At 35.8% G+C, this 20,047-nt stretch overlaps 1 protein-coding gene across 4 annotated transcripts in view; it reads right to left on the minus strand.

The window, feature by feature from the left end:
- Positions 1-2,378: 2,378 nt before the first annotated feature.
- The window catches only part of stmA (Protein EFR3 homolog stmA), a 93,171-nt gene continuing 75,502 nt past the window's right edge, over positions 2,379-20,047 (minus strand). For 2 of the 4 annotated variants that reach the window (XM_087342881.1, XM_087342883.1), the window contains exons 3-16: positions 15,011-15,138; positions 13,746-13,896; positions 12,947-13,099; positions 12,317-12,423; positions 11,676-11,819; positions 10,425-10,503; positions 9,485-9,620; positions 8,319-8,608; positions 7,701-7,873; positions 6,325-6,556; positions 6,001-6,129; positions 4,883-5,209; positions 4,337-4,495; positions 2,379-3,865 (exon numbers count right to left, since the gene is read on the minus strand). In XM_087342881.1, the coding sequence (XP_087199007.1) occupies positions 3,689-3,865; positions 4,337-4,495; positions 4,883-5,209; positions 6,001-6,129; positions 6,325-6,556; positions 7,701-7,873; positions 8,319-8,608; positions 9,485-9,620; positions 10,425-10,503; positions 11,676-11,819; positions 12,317-12,423; positions 12,947-13,099; positions 13,746-13,896; positions 15,011-15,138 (2,385 nt within the window). In that variant the 3' untranslated portion in view covers positions 2,379-3,688. Of the gene's footprint in view, positions 3,866-4,336; positions 4,496-4,882; positions 5,210-6,000; positions 6,130-6,324; positions 6,557-7,700; positions 7,874-8,318; positions 8,609-9,484; positions 9,621-10,424; positions 10,504-11,675; positions 11,820-12,316; positions 12,424-12,946; positions 13,100-13,745; positions 13,897-15,010; positions 15,139-16,098; positions 16,176-16,274; positions 16,504-16,585; positions 17,323-20,047 lie in introns of those variants that run through there. The other 2 variants (XM_022066217.2, XM_022066218.2) reach the window with 2 other exon arrangements.

Raw genomic sequence — 20,047 nt, forward strand, 5'->3', positions numbered from 1 at the left:
ATACATATTGAGCTTTTACGAAAGAGTTTTGGTCGGAGTCGAATTCGAAGCCGGAGTCGGAGATTTTAGTACTGACTCCACAGCCCTGATGAAATGAAAAACACTTTTATCAATCTTAAACAAATAAGATGTGAGAATGTAAACGGATATTTTTCCACGGCAATTAACATTAGGGTTCTACACCAGGGAATTTTTCGATTTACTAAATAAACAGTCAAATAGTTGCTCAGGGATGACCACAAACCATAGATATGGTTCTCTACCTAGGGCTCTGGTAGACTTGCCACGGACATAAGTCAAAACACAACTCGGGCATGGAAACAGCAACATTCTTTGTAAACAAATGCAGGATAAAGAAAGCAATTAACGCCAGCAGGGTAATATTATCATCTGCCATAAACACAAATATCCCTTTAGCATAACACGCACTTCGGCTCAGAATCGAACCGGCTACCTCTTAATGTACTAGCTAACCGCCAGATGTATATGACTTGTGGAAGGCGGCCGCCCACGGCATCGCACAGAGAAATCACGCACCCGGCTTACTGTCTGTGCACCGCCCTAGCGTTGAATGTGGCAAAATCATACGTTAGTTCCGTAAATTTCCATGTCTGAGATAATTCATGTTAGCTGAAATCTCAACAAGCCCAATTGTATTCTTGTTCATTATTAATACGCACACCACAATAACAGTTAAAAGTCAGGGGCAGCTGCAAATACAGGAAAAAGGGGAACGAGGAAGCAGAAATGATTAAAACGTTGCCGAGCTTCACAAAATGTTAAGATACCTGCGCCCCCTTGGGGACGGCGCTCAGTTGCGTTACCGATTCAGCTATCGAGTATTTGTTACATTCCTGTCTGAGACATCGCTCGCTCCGTTAAAACGCACATAATGCAAAAAATCGTCACAAACAGTTACGAAAGACAGAACACAGTCGTTATTTAAACTGCACATTAGATCATGGGTAAAATTCCATAATTGTAAAAAGACACAATATGACTTACCCTTAACCTCTCACTATGGACGACAGCATTTGCAGTATTACGCGTGCAAGGTTGGCTTTTCGTTGCAAGAAGTCAAACAGTTCCTTCCTTCGATGGCGATCTAATCACTGCTACAATAACCATACTTTCTTCCACTCGGCACTGAATTCGCTCAATTTTTTTCGTTTCTGCAAAAACCTACCTCAAACACATGCACCATTTTCGCGCTCATTTCCAGCCACAGCATAGTCAATACCGTTGCCTCCGTCTGTCACCTCTACTGTTAGTTATCTGTGCACTTCCGCTTGTCGATCAGCTAGTGGCCAACTTCGTAAACAAGAGAGTGAGAAAATGTTCACTAATTATGGATGGCATAATTTTGCAAATGTGTTCTTTGGGTTACTTAGATGCCTGACAATGATATTTGCATATTGCCAATGCAAATCTATTATTGCAAATATAGCTGTCACAAAGCTCTGCTCTTTGTTAATATAGTCACCCTATGGACAGCTGTTTCAAACAAAACTGCAGATATTAATATCCATATCTTATGCTGCATACTTATGTATATTGAGATACTGTAAGCAGAAGTCATAATGGACCAATACAGGGAGCCTAATTACATTTTACTGACCTCAGGCACCTATCCCCCAAATCAAATTCCATAAAAATTGCCACAATCAAGGTCAAACATGTATACGAACAAAAAACATATGAGGGTGCGTAAAGCTGTTCACTCACCTCAATCTAGTGCGGACGTCAAGAAAGTGGAGCCAAACCTACACACCTCATATATCATAACAGTGCAGGTGCTTTATTAGTGTCAGGAACAACTCTCTTTTCCTACACAACCAATCCCCCACAGGAAGTGCAACTACTTTGCAGTCCAGTATGAGAGAAAAAAATTCATATATGTGTGGGTCACTATGAACCACAATCCTGACCACAGATCAGCAACAATAAAGAATGACAGAACACTTTCCCTGACATAATGCAGCATACAGAATTATCACAGAACAATGGTTCCCACTCCCATGATGTTCAAAGAAGCTCTCCATCAGCAATATGAGGAAAATGTCAGTTAAACTTAAAGAAATACAGTAAGATTTAAGGTTTTCTCAGTGGTGAGTCTGAAGATGGTTGACTTCTAGGTTAAGCCTCCTTGCTGCCGCCATCATCAAGGTGAATTGCCCTGATGACAGAGGCAGCAGGGAGGCTCAATAACCTAGAAGACAGCCATCTTCTAAAGAAATACAGTTTAACTTCCTTCCCATGACATTATTTTCTCTGGCGCTTGGCAGATATAAATAGCCACTGAGGCCTGTAGTAATGGAAAGGTTGCTGACCCCTGCACTAACAAATCAACTGCAATTAAATAAATAACAACTTACATGTTCCTTTTTCAAAAGTTTTTAAAACATAACAACTGTACATAATATACAGAATAACTGAAAACTACAACACACACTAGCAATATCAGTCTGATACAATCTCAGTAATACCAATTTCAAAGAAAGTGTACACAGCATCACAACCCAGAAGACTAACACACTGACAATATGTTCCCACTCTGAGAACCAAAAATCTCAACAGCTTGCACTGTTCAAATATTTGTCATGGGTTACCTACAAACAAGCTACAGTCCCACACATATGAAAAAGACACAACGATAATTCATTACCATGCTATCCATACCACATATATATTATCACATTCTTTATTTATCCCTCATCAATTTTTTTTCATCTCAGTTTATTATTCCACCACCATGAGAGACGTTAAAGCTACAATTGTGATAAGGGATATATTATTTGCTCATATATTAGAAATAGTTAAATAAAACCAAAATACAAAAAACTTCCATCATATACTTATAATGCATCCAGTTATGCTTTTTTGACCTTCCAAGCTTCTGCCTACCAATCTCATAGTGAAGGAATCCATGTCTATGCAGTTTTAATTTTCTCTTACATTTTCATATCCTTGATCACATATTTCTCATCACCTTGTCTCCTCAATATTAAATGCAAATAAAATAATCTCTCTTGTATAGCACAAGGATTGTTACAAAAGATACAGCCTTTTTTTAAACTAGTAATCTTGATGCAATCAAATTTTAACCGAGTCACCACCATCTGCCCTGTGCAAAGTCTGCTCAGTTCCGACAACCACTAATCATTTATTCCATGTGTGGTCAGCCCACATCAGACACTCAACATTCGTCGGATTACAATGGTAATGAGTAGAATTCTGGGCAGATATAAGAAATGAACACAAACATCTGTTCTCTGCACATAATTCTAAAAAAACTGCCCGAGCATTTGCTAGGTCTAAGACAGCAAGCGTGCTTCAAACTACACCACCACTTGGACTGATGGTTTAGATTGTAACGTAATGCACGAGTGTACGAAGACCTAAGCAATGCATTTTAGGACATGCAATTAAGAACAAATTCCATGCACTTAAGACTGAAGATAAAGACTACAGTCTATTTTCTGATGTCCATTTAAGAGGAAACAGTTGCTTTAGTAAAAACAAACAGCAAAAAAAGAATGAGTTTACCATTCAGTGTAATAAGGAAGTGTTTCCATTAATAACAGTGGATATAATTGGATACAATGACATCAAAAAATGCCAATTAAAATTACATTCAGAGGAACTATACCAGAGTTGACAAAATCATAATTCTACACAAAAGATGCAATCAGTACACAAAGAGTTCAGGAAAGAGAACTTCATATGTTGGTGGATTGTTAGAATGCAAGGGATCATTATCCTGTTTTGTTCCTGGCGTGGGAGTTGCCGGAGGACGAATTCCATCCGACAAACCTGTCGACAGCTTACTGAAAATCTCATTCAGCTTGTTCTGGAGTATATCATTCTAAAATAAAACAAGAAAAATTATAATAAATAACAAACACCCAAAAAGCTCCCAGATCTGAATATTTATGAAAGAGAGAAGAATAATGAATTTGGAAGGTAATGCAAAGAGACCAAACATAAACCCACATATGTCAACCTATTGTATGTGCAATGAAGTATAGAGTACAACTTTCACTTTCCACTCTGCATACATTTGAAATACCACTAAGGATAGTTATCCAGTTATTTTACAGAACATTATGCAGCATCAAATAATATACAGTATCATTAATCAATTATTTAACAATGATGTACCAAATTCAGTGGTTATTTAGTGTCAAACAATATAAGAAAATGATAGGTGGGGTGGGTCAGTCATCAATGGGGAGTTACTTTGGATAATTCTGCAAAAACAAGAACAGAATGTGAAATCCAATTAAATGCACAACAGACTATACTAACTTTAAGTTATAAGTGTAATATGACTCACATTAGCATGTGTGCGATCGACTAAATCATGGAAATCTGCTGTACGAAAAGTCTCACTCAACTGCAACCTTCTTTCTTCTTCTGCCTCTTTAGCACTCTCTGGTGGTTCAGACAGAAGTTTCTTCATTGATTCAAATGTTAGTTCCTCCTCTGGGTGTTTCTAAACAAACAAATTTATCTATGAGTTTTATGTGTAAATATTAAAAGTAGAGCACATGACTGACTGACATTAATTCCATGACACACTGCATTCCTTGAGCAGTTGACAGTCATTTACTTTGTCAAAAAAATTGTTATGAAACTCAAGGGTTACAAATGTAATTGCGTGTACACTTATTGCCAAATGTTTTTAATCAGTTTTAAAAGCTGATACTTTGTTTTTAAAATGTAATCAGTACTGAAAAATGTAAAACAGAGGCTGTCAATACATTTACAAAATGTAAAAGGATTCATCTCAAAAACATACTGCATTAAGTCCAATGAGAAATAACTAGTACAGCTATGATACAGTAATACTAAGAAGCAGACAATGTTTACATATTCACACCTTCTGAACTCCAGGTGAGGATGAAACACTATCCACTTCCACTTGAAAGGAATTTAAATCTGCCACACTGGTCCGCATCCCAGTCTCAACCCACGAGTGCCTATGGCCCACATTCACACCTGGTGGACCACCAGCCCCATAAGGTGTCACCTGCTGAAGCCTCGACACATCAAAGCCTGCTCCTTTCAGGCTCTCTGTAACTGCCACTTGATCTACCAACACATCTGGTCCCAGTTGTGATGGAGACAGACACACATCAGGGTCATAGTGAACAAGTAATTCTGGCAGCAAGTGGTTAGCTCCAGCATTTCGGCGAGCTTCAATCACCTGCCACATTTCAAAATTCATTACTTGAAACGTGATCCTCGGAACTGCTGAAAGAGAGACCTAACAAATCACAAGCACAATTTACTGTACTTGCAAAACCTAAAAGATAAAATTCTTCATCTTTACCGTTCTTCAAAAATAAGGCATGTCATCATGTATTATTAAACAAACAAAGAAATGCAGTTGTTGCAATGTCATTGAATAACCTAAAAAAGAACCAAGTATGTTTTGAACGGTTACATCCTATAAAAAATAAACAACATTTATATTTCACTATCAAACTGAAACAAATTTATGTAGGTGTGTTTACCGCCAAATGTTTAAACCACTGCTAAGGTGTAAAATATACATAGGTAAATGTACTATAGCAAGTTATTACATCCAAACCTCATGGGGATGGACCCATACAAGACTTAGTGAAGCATATTTTAAGGGGTCTTAATGATGGTATGTTACAATCGGGATTACTAAATTCTTCCACTTTGTCCAGTGTCTGGTTTTCTAAAAGAACTCTACGTTTTTAACCTGAGGACGGAAGTAGATCTAGCTTCTGAAATGTACAGTTCTATTACAAAACAAGAAGATAGACAAAGTCCAAGAATTTAGTAATCCAGATTTTAAGATATCGTAAAATTATAATATATTACAGTCAGATGATTTAAAGAGCTTAGTAAGCACCATGTTCTGAAAACTGATTCTTGTTAATTTAACTCATGTCACTCTGATTAATTAACATTCCACATTACAGCAATAAGAAAGTATATCCAGGTTTTCAGAAAGACAAAACTTGCCTTCTCTGCATACTCCATCAATGGAGTAATAGGTACAACATTGGGTATCAGTACCAGCAGGCTCACCACCACAGCATGCAGGTTGTACTTCTGAGCAGCACTAAGTGATCCATTTGTAAGTGCAGTATCCTGAAAATGTACAACTCTATTGTAACAAGTTCCTCTATGCATTACAAAGTTGGCAACTAAAACACCTTGACAGAAAACAGAATAACATAACATGGACACATGCTGTCACGATAATTTTGTTACTGAAATGCTTTTGCCTGTGATAAAAGCATATAAAATAAACATGTTCAGTACAAATCAGAAGAGGTACTGCACCTGAATGCTGACAACAAGGCGCAGCATTTCCATAACTGTTTCTTCAGAAGACAACTCAACACACAGCAATGCCAGTGTCGTGTACACTGCCTCGATATTCTCCACTGTATTGTTTGCTTGCTCCAGGCTCTCATACAGACTACGATAAATCTCTGGACCATGCTTCCGGATAAAAATTATGTCTGGGCGGGAACTCTTTTCCAGTACAAGTTCCAGATCACCAATATTTACACTACAAATAAAGAATCAATATGTAACAAAACTATTTACGTATTCTGAGTCTAAAACATTTGTTGTTTAACATTGCTTCTGCGCTGTTATTGCTTACACTGAAGTAAACACAAAATTTCCTTGTGTCTACATTATAAATCATGTACTTCCTGTATATGAAGACATAATGATATACTTATTATTTGTACAAACATAAAATAACAAAAGATGTTTATAATGCAGTAATTTAATAAAAAGCGCCAATATGTGTGGGTATAACTTCCAACAACATGGTAAATATTTTAACTGAAAAACAATAACATATGAAACTTAATAATTTATAAATATTAACAGTGCTGTAACAGATTCTTTCACATGCATTAATTAACTGATTGTTTCAATAGTGTGATCAACAGAACTCATAATATACAATAGCAAAATGAACAACTGGTAACAATTCACCTAGTGAAGATTCATCTTTCTATGGCTTTGCTTATCAGACTTTTATGAATAATCACTGCTCTTATGGCTACAGTGCTGCAGTGTAAAGTGGGACAATGCAGGCCACCCAACGGCATTAATGACATAGTCAATATGAAATCATGTTTATAAACAGGTTTCTATAATCTCATCATCAACCTCAGATGGTGCATTTGCTCATACATGAAGACCTTACACTTTACTGCAGAGGATTATCCCTTACATACAAAATAGAACACTCAAAAAGCCTACAGTTTAGCAGTTTCACTTACAACCTACCACATATTTTTTTGACTATTGTAACCAGAGAGCTATTGCAACCAAGGGACACTTATGTTTAGCAAGCAGGTTAATTATGCTCTTAAAAATGACATTTTCAAAGCAAAATTTAGAACTTGCCTAAATTAGAAAATTATGAAAAGCTTTCACTAGCGTCATAGACAAAATGTAACATTACAGCCCAATGTGAAGAAACAGAAATGGAATATCTGTCTTCACATGGTTGGCACAACTGGAATTTTAAGCCTATAATATTAATGGCCTTTTCCAAATGTCAGATGATGGGGAGCTAATGCTGAGGCTCATCCCCATCTCCTATTTGCCTCACTGAATGTCAGGTAGGCCATAATATTGATTACTGCAGTACAAACAATGCAAAGCTACCGACTTCTAATACACATACTTACGTAGGTTTAAGTAACTTCTCTAAGTTATGGTGTCGATCAATCAACGTATGTAGGATTTTCTGTACAAGCAAACGCATATCAGGATCTGCAGCCAGTGACATACGAAGTAAAGGCTCCAAGAAAGACATTGGGAAAGTAGTATTGAAGTGTATCGTCTGATACTTTGTGCCAACCTGGAAAAATATTACACAATAATGTTTTTGCCACAGCTGATCAACTCTTTCACTGCAGAGGTTGCTAAAATGTGAGTCATCCTAACAGCCAATTCCTGCATAACTTGAGTTATTGCAATTCCAAACTTCATAGTCCTATGGATCTCGCATCTATGCACCAATCTTTTTCCTGGAAGGGTAAGACATGTACTTTGAACGAACGACAATTATGCTGTGAAAGGTTAAAATTACATTTACTGATACTGATAAATGCAGTATTAAAATCATAGCTTCAACTGTTTCACTATATCGACCTAAAAAAATTTGTGTAGTTGAACAGAAACCATACCCTCCAGATTATTACTAGTATACCAACAACTATTCACCTCCTTTTAGCATCATCCTAATTCAGAGACAAACAATTTTGTCCTTAATCTCAGACATACATAAGAAAATGTATAAGTACCTTTAGTAATGACTTGAGCAGAATATTCTGCAATAGCACATCTCCAGGGCCATTAAATCCTCGGAGATGATCAAGTGCAGGGTAAGGAACTTTACTCATGATGAACATCATAATCTCTATCTTCTGGTAGTCTGGCAAGTGGTTTGCAAATTCTCCCAGTGCATTAATGAGTGCTTCTTGGTATAATTTTTCAGCACGCTGAGCCTGAGGTTCATCAGAAGGGTCCTCACGAGTAACTGACAATCGTAAATGACTCAGTAAAGAATTGATAATCTCCAGCACTGATGGACCTACAATCAATAAGCACACAGTTCAAAACTGTGGTGGGCAAATAGAATAATTAAATATAAATATAAGAAATCATAAATGTCAAAATCACAGTTTATAAATATGACAGCATGCTCTTTTGATATCAAGTGAATAATCCAATATAAATTTGTTCCTCCGTAACAATCATCCACACTTTCTACCTTCAATGACTGAAATGCTTATATCACTGCAATCATAGAAAAATAACAAATCTTCACAGCAGAAACAGATTCTGCACAATGTAGTGCATCTTCATACAAAACAGTTTGTCAAAGCAAGTATCAGACAAGACACAAATTCCAGTTTTAAAACATTCACTGTGCTAACCCAGTTTGGTGTCAGTATCTTTCTCATGTTTCTGACACTAAAAATATCCTTGAAAAAATATAAAATTTTACACTTCAAAACATAAGAGCAATCTGGTGACAGTACTGAAAGGACTTTCAAACAGTGACTTCTAGCAGTGTTTCCAGGCACAGCAGATGCAATGTACGTAAACTCAACAGATAACCACACTCATTGAAGTTTGTTAACATTCTATTTCATAAACATTTTGGTAACATTATTCTTTTTATAATGCTTTTTTACAGAAAGTCCAATTATTTGTGAGGTTTTTCATACTGAAGCATGCATTAACAAGAGCAATTAATATGAATATGATTTATTATTAACAAGCCTGTTATAGTAAAGTAAATATGATATCCATGTAAAATTTAAGAGATAAATACTGGTAAAATAATGTGTTTCTTTTAAAAAATATATACATAAAACTATTTATTGACAGTTGTCATTTAGGGATAATGTGACGTATATGTTCTAAATCCTTCACAGCAAATTTATTAAAATTATAATCTTACCAACACTTTCACCCGCAGCAATTGAAATTATTTTGGACAATACATCTGCTATACTAGTTCGAATCTTGGGGTTTGACTTTGAGTTGTCATCCAAATGTGACATCAATGTTTCTATCACAGTGTAGGAATACTGTGCCTGAAATTAATTGAAATAAAAGTTTATTATAATTCCTAATAACACATTTTAAATAAAATTTATACAATATTTATTTTACATTTCAGTCTGATTCTTTACTAAATGTTGATAGTCACAATAACTAGTGCAGCTGAGCTGATAACAAAACACTATCTAACTTTATTATCTACCTAGCCATGTTGCTTTTATACTTTTGTATTATATATTTAGGACAGAGGAAACATCCATCAGAATAACCAGTTTCTGGCAAGGATTCATATCAAATAATTCTCAAATGCAAGCCACACATGTTACAATGCTATGCTAAAATACTCATGCAAAAGCCTAAAAACTCACTTTCTTTCCTATTACAATTGCAGAAATCAAAGATTTACATTCATAATAAAATGTCCTAGATGAGAAATGCACAAAAAACTTTGGCTAAAAATTCTGAAAAGAAAATACAACTTGGAAGACCTAAGTATAGAAGGCAAAAATAACATTAAAATGGATCTTATGCAAATATGGTGGTTGCACCACTGCACAGGCAGTTAGTTCCAGCTTCTCATAACAGAGGGCCAGGTCTTTCCCCAGGGCAATTCATGTTGGATCTGTAGTGAACAAATAGCAGCGGTCATATTTTTTCCAAGTCCTTCAGTGATTACAGTAATGAACCTTTGGGGTTCATAGGTCGAGAGTTTCTAATTGAGCAAAAGGCATATTCAAAAGAAGGTACACAGAGCTTAATAAAGCTAGTTGGTTAGTTTGTGAGCTCCTCTTACAATTATGCAGACCCCCCACCCCCCACCCCCCGAAATTACTTACCTGAATTGAAAACATGATAATCCTGAAGGTATGAAGTGCAAATTGATTTGGAACCCAAAGCTCGTGGAGATCTAAATGTCTGAAACAAAAGTGAAAAGTTATTTTTTTAATATTAACCTTTTAAGGACATGCAATGCATAACAAACTCCAGAGGGTCTCAGCCATTAATGCCTTGGACCACACTCAGGATTGCTGGATTATAAATAAGAACATTTACAGGAATTTCATGATGGCATAATTTCCATAAACAAATTTGTTTATTTGCTATTTTTAAGAATAAGGCTTAACACTAGAATAAATGTTTAATTTAGCTGGCATCCATGTTTTCATTATACAGAGCAATCAATATTACAAAACTATATACGAGGCTGGTCTACAAAGTAAGTTTCCCTGGGGCCGTTTACAGAAACAAAACACAATTTCATGGAAATATTTATTGCAACAGATACAGCAAGTGTCCAGCTATTTTTCAACATATTCGCCACCGGAATTGAGACATTTGTCATACCGTGGGACCAACTTTTGAATACCTGTGTCGTAGAAGTCTGCCGCCTGGGATTGGAACCACTGTGTGACAACCATCTCCGCCTCTCTGTCATTCTCAAAACGCTGACGCTGACCGGACAGGAATTTCTTGAGGTGTAGGAAAAGATGGAAATCACTGGGAGCGAGGTCTGGGCTGTAGGGTGAATGATTAAACACCTCCCAGCTGAACTCCTGCAGAAGACTTGCTGTCCGTCGAGCCGTGTGCGGCCTAGCGTTATCACTGACCGCACTACAGAGTCGGCGGGAGCTGGAATAAGAACCTCCATCTTCAACAGCTGCAACAATGCTACTGTGAGAACGCGGGAAGTGCCATTAGTGCATGCGCCATGCTACGTCATTGCTCTATCACGTACGCACAGTCGCTTCGCACAATATAAGGTTTGCTAGCTGTGGGACGAGTGGGAAACTTACTTTTGGGACGCGCCTCGTATGTATCACATAAAACACATTAGTTGGCAGCATGTGGCCCATGTGTTGAAAACACTCATTAATCAAGGAACAGGTGTATGAAGATTTCTGTCTTCTGGGTTGTTGCGCTGTGTAGTCTGGTCGATGTTTGTTAAAGTTAATTGAAAATGCACCAGATATTTACAGCACATCATTCTCAACTGTACAGCATATTGATTTTTTGGACTGAAAATATATGTGATCTATGCACAGAAATTCTTCTCTTGTTAAATTTATCATTTACTTATTATAACACACCTGAGTACTGGTCTCAGGACACAACGAATATGTCCAAACGATGCTCTTCCCACTAACTCTCTCATACAGGTTTCAGCTAAAGTAGGAGGGTCAGCGTGCTCCTCTTGTGGAGGTTCCGGAGTATCAGCTTCCTTCACATGATACCTAAAAACATATGATACAGGCCAGGAGTGAATACATGGAATATGCAAGCATACGTACTATTAAAGTTTGATCTAGATGACACTAAGTAAAATAAAGCTGTCCAGCTATATGCCATGTGGGTGGTTGGAGAGAGAGAGTAGGTATAGCTTCTATTGCATTCACTAAGTAAGAGACTTTTGTTCAGTGATCTCCATCTAGTACAATAACCTACCCCAAGGTTTAAAGAGATGATGAGCCAAATAATATAAATTGTCTACAACTGATACAGAAAACTTTCAACATATTATTCTGAAATTTGCCTCATGTAAGAAAATTTAATGTATGATTTTATATTTGTTGACTGCTAATACACTTTTTATTGCCTCTGCATAAATACTATAATTATTTCTTAAATGTGCACTTTAAAAGTTTATTATGTTGAAAAGAATAGCCGAAGCACGAACACAAAGAACACGCGACACTGTAAAATTCCTACATTAGATAAGAATAATCTTCACCTTGAATTCTGCATGTTGTAAAGAAGAGATGGAACTATTTTGTCCATATGAACTGCTTCCCAGATGTTCTCAACTAGATCGTCACATACGGTCTTCCTGACCACACCCTATGACATGAAGTTCATTTTACTTTATATCAGAACTTCAGTAAAACACTTTTAAGAGGCATTTCAAGGAACCATCTACAAAACATCCTATTTCAGAATTCATAAATCTTCATACACAGCATAAACTTTCTGTCTGACATAGTAACACAAATACAGTGTAAGCAATTTTCAGTTCTGATGAATACTGATTAAGGTATCTTTAAAAATTAATTTTGATTTTGAACTCAGGAGCCTTGAGTGACAAATTACAGTTAAAAATATTGTTCTGGGTTTTATAAAGAAGTCCAAATGTTACATTTCATTAATATCTGTGTATAGAACAAAGATTTTATGTATCATGAAGAGCTGCTATTAAGAAATATTAATTTTCATAACAGCCCACTACGTCACTGTGGACATGTTTGCTTGTGGACACCTTAAGCTCACACACACTATACATAAATGTCACAAATCCATAAATTTAAGCCACATTTATATAGAACACAAGTTTTATATACTTACATGAAAAACACAAATTGCTAACCTGTAAACCTTTGATGCCTGCAACCCTAATTTTGTCTCGAAGTTCAGGTTCATTATGATTACTGTGACACATAGAAGAGAATTTGGATACAAAGAAATCATAACGCCGGTGATAGGATGGAGTATCTTCTTCAATGTTAGCAAACCTCACAAACTGCAATGAAACAAAAATACTGCTTTTATTATCACTATTAAGCAGCATTTTGAACTGTTGTATCAAAACTGATGTGAGATGGTGAGACTGAAGACAAAAAACACTGTATATAAAAAAGATGCAGTCCATCTTGCAGCATTTGCAAGATGGAGTTTATGGTCACATTTCCTACACAAAAAACAAACTCAAATGATTTGAGGTAACAATCTACAAGCTATGGGACTGCATATGTATAAGTGTAAGGAATATATAAAAAAACAGTGCATTTAGGATAAGACTGAAAATGTGCTACTACAGCCTTCTGCAATGAAAGGTCATAGGCCTAAATGCAAAGTGGAGTGTGTGTAACCCATCCTTCACACTCTAGTACACTAAACCACATTTCAGAGGGTTGTCTGACACTACAGTGGAAAGAGTGGAACACACACACACACTTATGTAAAATAATAACATTTCAATTATTTACCAGTAAAATGTTTGTGGATTTTAGATAAGCAGAGGATTTTCTAAATGTCTTTGGCACTTCAGCTTGATTTTGACATTATGTGAGCTGGAAAAGAAAACACAGCTGCGAATATATATCATGGGAAAAGAGATTACCGTTACAGAATATAAAGGTCAAATTGACATCTGAAATTCAACGTACTGACTGGGTGGCAAGAATCTGAAGCTGTGGATCAGTAGATTCCAGAAGTTTCTGCACCATCTTGAGGAAGCTCTCTACGAACAGGTTGAGTGTTTGCGCATGGCACGCTACCAACAGCTGGTCCATAGCTTCCATAGCAATGACAACAAATCTACAAAACAATATGCTTTACTAAATAATTAATACTCAAAAATTAAACTCTACTTACAACTTTCAAAACACTAACATTTTATGAGAAAGTTCTTCTAGCACTGTAAAAGTTGGCAGTTTAATAACAATAAGAACAACAAACTAAGAAGTTTTACACTTCAAAGCAATAAAAAATATTGATTTGAGTAGGATCACCACATTAATCCATCAGCTAATGTATGCTTCAGTACAGGATTATATAACCCACAAATATTTTGACCTATGAGGAAGGTAGGAACAGGATGCTGGAAAAAGTTGTATAACAGGGGGATTCACAATTTATAAGTAACAGTTATATTAAAATTATCTTAAAGAAGAAGGATATAAGAGTATGGGTAGGGTTCAGACAGGAACTAGTGGTAGGCTCTTTGACAAATAAACATTTGGTAATGACCAGCTAAGAAACTATTAGCTTTTCAATAAGTTTCCTGCTCCATGTAATTAGTTAGATCTAAACAAGATATACATTAGTTTAAAAATGTCAGGGGCTATAAATCAAGAGAACACAAGAGTTCTGCTTACAAGCTTTGGACTGAATACTGCAGATCATTCTTCAAAAAAACACCAAATATTTGGCCAGACAAGTAGATTTCTCGTAATGACAATTTGCTTTTACACACTTCACTTTGAGTAAAGCAATTTCTGGCCAAAAACACACAAAAGCATCTGCCAAGTTATTTACTTGTCGGACCTTCCTTGAGATAATATCACTTGCATTCAATTTGTAACCTGGAGACTTAGGGGTCACAGATCACCAATAAGATAAAGTCATCTTTCACCAGAAATTACAGGTCACTGCTACAACAGTGCAACTATCTGAATTCTAATTAGTTTGACCCATGCATCCATATGACAGAGGAACAAGTCATAAAAAAAATAGATTTTATTGTAAGAAAAACGACAACATTTCAGAAAACAGATGTTTCATGTGAGCAGTGAAAAAGATACATATATTCTGAAATGTAATCTTAGTTTCTTTCAAAGAATTAAGTCTTTCAGAAATGACATTACCAAGTGTTGGCTCTAACAGCCACCTCCATTGTTTATAAAAGTTGTCAACTACTGTTATCCTTTACCCATTTCGCCGTCTGTAAATGTCTCTGCTAGCTCTCTGGAACAAATATTCACCAATGCGATCCAATTTTTCTGGAGATGACAGTGAATAAAATGTCAGCTTCTCCATGTTATTTTTAACCAATCCATCCTGCAGAAACAATGCACTCATAATAGCAGTTTGCACACACATATTTAACAAAATACTGTCACCACTTCCTTAGCATATATTTAATAAGATAATTTCCCTAGAAAGCATTACTTTATTTCTGAGTATATTTTAACAATTTTTTGGCATGTGTACTTCAGATTTAATGATACACTTAAATCTGATCTGAGCTTTGCAGGACATATGAGCAGAGAAATTTACTGTGATTTTTACCAACACAAAATCTTATCAACAGTAGTCACAAAATTAAGACAATCAGACAGAATAGATGTAGAAGTGTTCTCTTCCTAAAATAACAGAGAAAAGAATGTTTCAGTCCTTATATGTTATGAGTATTTCAAATTCATAGTATGTATTATAAAGTATTAGACAGTAAAACAAACAGTATTCAATATACATGTTTTTATTAACAGAATATGAGTTAAAATACCAGTCTCATACAACATGGTGCCAGAAATAAGCACTAATGTACTTGCCATTGGACATCCAACTGTGTGCTTAATATAAGGCAATATTTAAAAACTCAGCATTTAATGTGAAAAATGGGGAGGAAATTAATACATTTTTTGACTTACTTTCTGTACTTCACCAACTAACTAACTAACTAGATGGCTTACCGAACACGAAGGTTCATCACCGAGTTAACCAAAGCCCTCCACCGGACCCTGTCCTGGGCTAACAAAATCCAGTTCCCTTCAACTCCTATCTCCCATAGATCCCACCTGAGATTATCCTTCCACTCTGTACTTCACACAAGATGAAAATAAGTCACATTTTATTATTACATTTGGACCAAAAATAAAATATATTTACCACCCAAGGGTTAGTGGCCGTATTCCTGGAGCCCTGTCCTGAGGTTAAATGGTGTATATTGGCAAATAATTATTTGGGCGAGTTTTGATTCTTTACATAACCATGACTGATGATGTAAATATAACAAACCTGGGGATTGACTGGGAAGATATTATCAACAAGCCGCTTGTAACGGGGCCGCAATGCTGAACAACACCCACAGCAACCTATAAATAAATGTAATTTCCAGTATTTGTAACTATTTCTTATTGGAAATACAACAAATGTCTGAATTTGTATTCTGAGTCAAGATAAGATAAACTCACTTGTACACATTTCTTCTCATACACACAACAGTTAAAATACAACTACGAATTAACAATACGGTGCAAAATAGTTTGCATACATTTAATTAAATGATATTTCGACGAAAGAACAACAAGTAGCCATTGCCACACCAAACAGAAAATTTCCCACCTATGGATCTAGGCTGCCATTACAGGGCAACAGCATAGCCAACATAAGAATACGAATTGGTAAAATGAATATATTGCATTTCCATTCATTAATATACCATTGTTACACTTTCAATCACACAAAACCAGGTTTCTACAAAACTTTAAGAAATATTACTTACATCCGGGATCAGTGCATTTCTGAATCACAGAATCCAAAACATCTGGCAACTCTGAATCAAAACAACACTTTGCTAAATTAAATGCCATATTATTTACAAGATATTTAATTTCACATTATTTATCAAAATTGAACATTATGAGACAGTGGCATTTGTCGAGAGGTCAATAAGTCATATTTTCAGATGACCTACTTCGACTAGGATCAAGATAACGGAGAACGTTAATATCTCACATAATAATTTTCGCCAAGTCACGACATTATCAGCAACTACTGCCAAAACACCGTTGATAAATCATTCTGGGATTTGTTTTACTTTGGGAACACCACCACTGAATATGCTGTACACCAGGCACTGTAGGTGTCAGAATGACTACGCCTTGGTGCTATCCTGATACCACCCGCTACACATCTGGGGCTTCTCTGTCCTGATGCAGACATGCGCTACTACCAACTTAGAAATGATGTGGCCGAAAGACGGAATCGTACACAAAATGCAGCCTACGATTTCTTAACTGGACATATACATTAATAATAACTGTTTTTTGTAACGTGTCACTTAAATGGTAATTAAATTTCGACAAACACGATAATCCTTGTTTCTTTCATTCTCTGACGTAGTATAAGAGAATTTACGAAAGCTCGTGCCTAGACTGACTGAAATCGATCTAATAGAAAGTACAATATCGTCCAAAAGAAACTTCAACAGCACAGATTTTGTACAAAGCCGGTGAATGATTCATCCTTTTACCAGTGTTTGAATAAAGAAGACTCATACACACAGAAAGTTCGAAATAAATTTGTACCAAGAGCTAAGGTTAGTTGACTAAGGCATCACGAAACGAACCCCATAAATATATTCCGTGAGTAAAAGGCAGTTACTGACTATTAAAGCAGGCGGTACATATTGTCGCCACTGTGCTTTAAAGCGTTGGCTCTATGAAGCCGAAGTTAATTCATTATCATTGTTGTTGTTATTGTTATTATTAAACCTCCAGAACCTGCATCAAAGAAAACACAGTTCGCCTACATTACAAAAATTAACTCGTTAATGTTGTTTAAAGAAATAATCGATCTTTATTCTTAGTTTCTTATTAAACCCATGACTACACTGCGTGCAAAATGCAGAGTTATTGAATGTTTACGCAAATGGTACATATAGTTACCACTGTGCTTTAGTTGGTTAATAAATGCCGTGATCTTGACCGACCTTGATCTTTCCTGCGATTCTCTTTTGACAGATCCGATCTGACAGCCGGAGACTGAGAAAATGACTGACTGTATCTCCGACAAGCGACAGTGTCTACGCATCAATGACATATGTCATATTTGCATTTGAAGGATTCGGATAAAAATGGTGACCGATAGCTCGGTCCACAGGACATGTCCGTCGGTCCTGCGGATTCAGTCGGAAAGCTGAACGAATACTGCAAGACCTTCAGATTATATACAAGTATATAGGAGTACATAGAAGGATGGGATTTCTTGACTCACATAACAGCTAAATTTTATTCCCTAAATCTGATAAATATATGCGCAATAATACATTTCTTGACCAGACCTAATCGGTAGGGAACTTTTCGAAATTTCCCACAATATGTTCACAGCACAGTGCAACACAGGACGGTCACCACATTCGCCGCCGTGAGAACCTCAAATCTCACTATATAATTTATGGCTGTATACTGTGCAGTACCTTAACCGTGAAAAATAAACTTGTGTCTGTAATAAATCAACACCTAGTCCAATGCGGTACCCAAAATAGCGTAGAAAACGTTTAAAAAATATGTTCATTCAATTCTGAACTAAATTTTTAAACACGCAGCTTATTACAACTTCATGTTAATCACAACATGACTTATACAATTAAAAGACTTTTCTTCCTTGTGTTTAAACTAGAGCAACCAACGTTGCGTTTTAAAATCTTGAGTAAGACACTAAACTAACTTCATGTCTTATATGACAAAAAAGTAACTCATATACTTTAAAATTCAAATATTACTGGTTTTGACTTGAAAGGGTAAAATCAAATGCATCGAGAACAGACTGAAACTGCATGGATTCAGTAAAGCTAAATAAAGAGTCTTTAAGAGATGATAAAGTTGCGTCATATTGTGATAAATATATATTTGTTTAAATCTTGTCAGTCTAATCACAATAAAATTCTATTAAATATTAAAATATTACTAAAATTAACATTTAAATATTTAAAGTATATTAAATGATGTTCTCTATCGAAATGTTCGATTTACATTAGAACATCACTTTTTACACGACATGTTTCAGTTCTAAAAGAACCATCTTCAGGTGTATAAAAATTATAAGTATAATATATATATAAATATAATATAATATAATAATATAATATATATATTATAAGTCCTTAAGTAAAAACAGAAACGCATAAGCAGCGACGTAAAGCCACAAAATTGTAGATGGCAGAAAGTAATTGCACGTGTTCATATAACTTACAAAATATAATCTTCTTAATGGTAGTAAACGGATGTAATAACTTATGACTGTATTGGTACATAACACCAGAGAAGACTACAACATGAAAGCAACTTATTTATTCACATTACAATTTTGTTAAGCAATAAAAAAGAGATCGGAAAAGGAATTTATAAATAAAGCAAGGTCCAGTGTAAAATAATAAAAGTAGAAAGGTGTGCTACATTCTACAAGTATTTTTCATTGCGTCCTTTCTGATAATGCATACATCGATAGCCTTGATGAAGACGACTGTCTTCTGGGTTGTATCGCCGTGTAGTCTGGTTGAAGTTTACCAGCGTTTCCGAGGTCATACTGCCTCCACCATCAGGGCACCCTAATGATAGGGGCAGCAAGGACCTTCGGACTCACAGCTGTGAAAACCTCAAATCCTACCTAAGTCAATACTGCAAAATCAGTGACTGATTTAACTGGTCTTAATTCATAGCATGTGCCCCTTATTTTTACGAAAATCCATTTTTGAGAAAATCGACACTTCGACTCAAAACTCGTGCAAAGTTGTAGGTTATATTGTACTTACAAGATCAAACATTAAATTGACCGGACAACCTGTAATTTGACCTTCAATGCAAAATTTCATCGAAATCTGTCAAGTAGACTAATTTCGCATGGACACGGGTTTACCATTATCCATTGAAATTTATTCATAAAAGATCGTAGACTTTCAGGTGAACGTACCGACGCCACATAACAAAGGCATTCACTTGATAAATTGAATAATATATTATCGTGTGAAATATGTGGTAAATTTAACTGCGGTAGAAAAGAATCAGACAGCAAGAGCATAAATCCACAGGAGATTTTGATGTGTAAAGACATCCTACTGCCATTTAAGCATATTCATATGTACAAGAATAAATGAGACGTATCACAATACACATTTAACAGTCACTGTCATATACAGGGACTATTAATAAACCTCTGTTATAATAAACAGTCACAAATAAGCAGT

This window comes from Zootermopsis nevadensis, unplaced genomic scaffold, assembly GCF_977971745.1.
Source record: "Zootermopsis nevadensis isolate Lab colony 2312 unplaced genomic scaffold, Znev_1.0 Znev_ptg000004l, whole genome shotgun sequence".
Taxonomy (NCBI): domain Eukaryota; kingdom Metazoa; phylum Arthropoda; class Insecta; order Blattodea; family Termopsidae; genus Zootermopsis; species Zootermopsis nevadensis.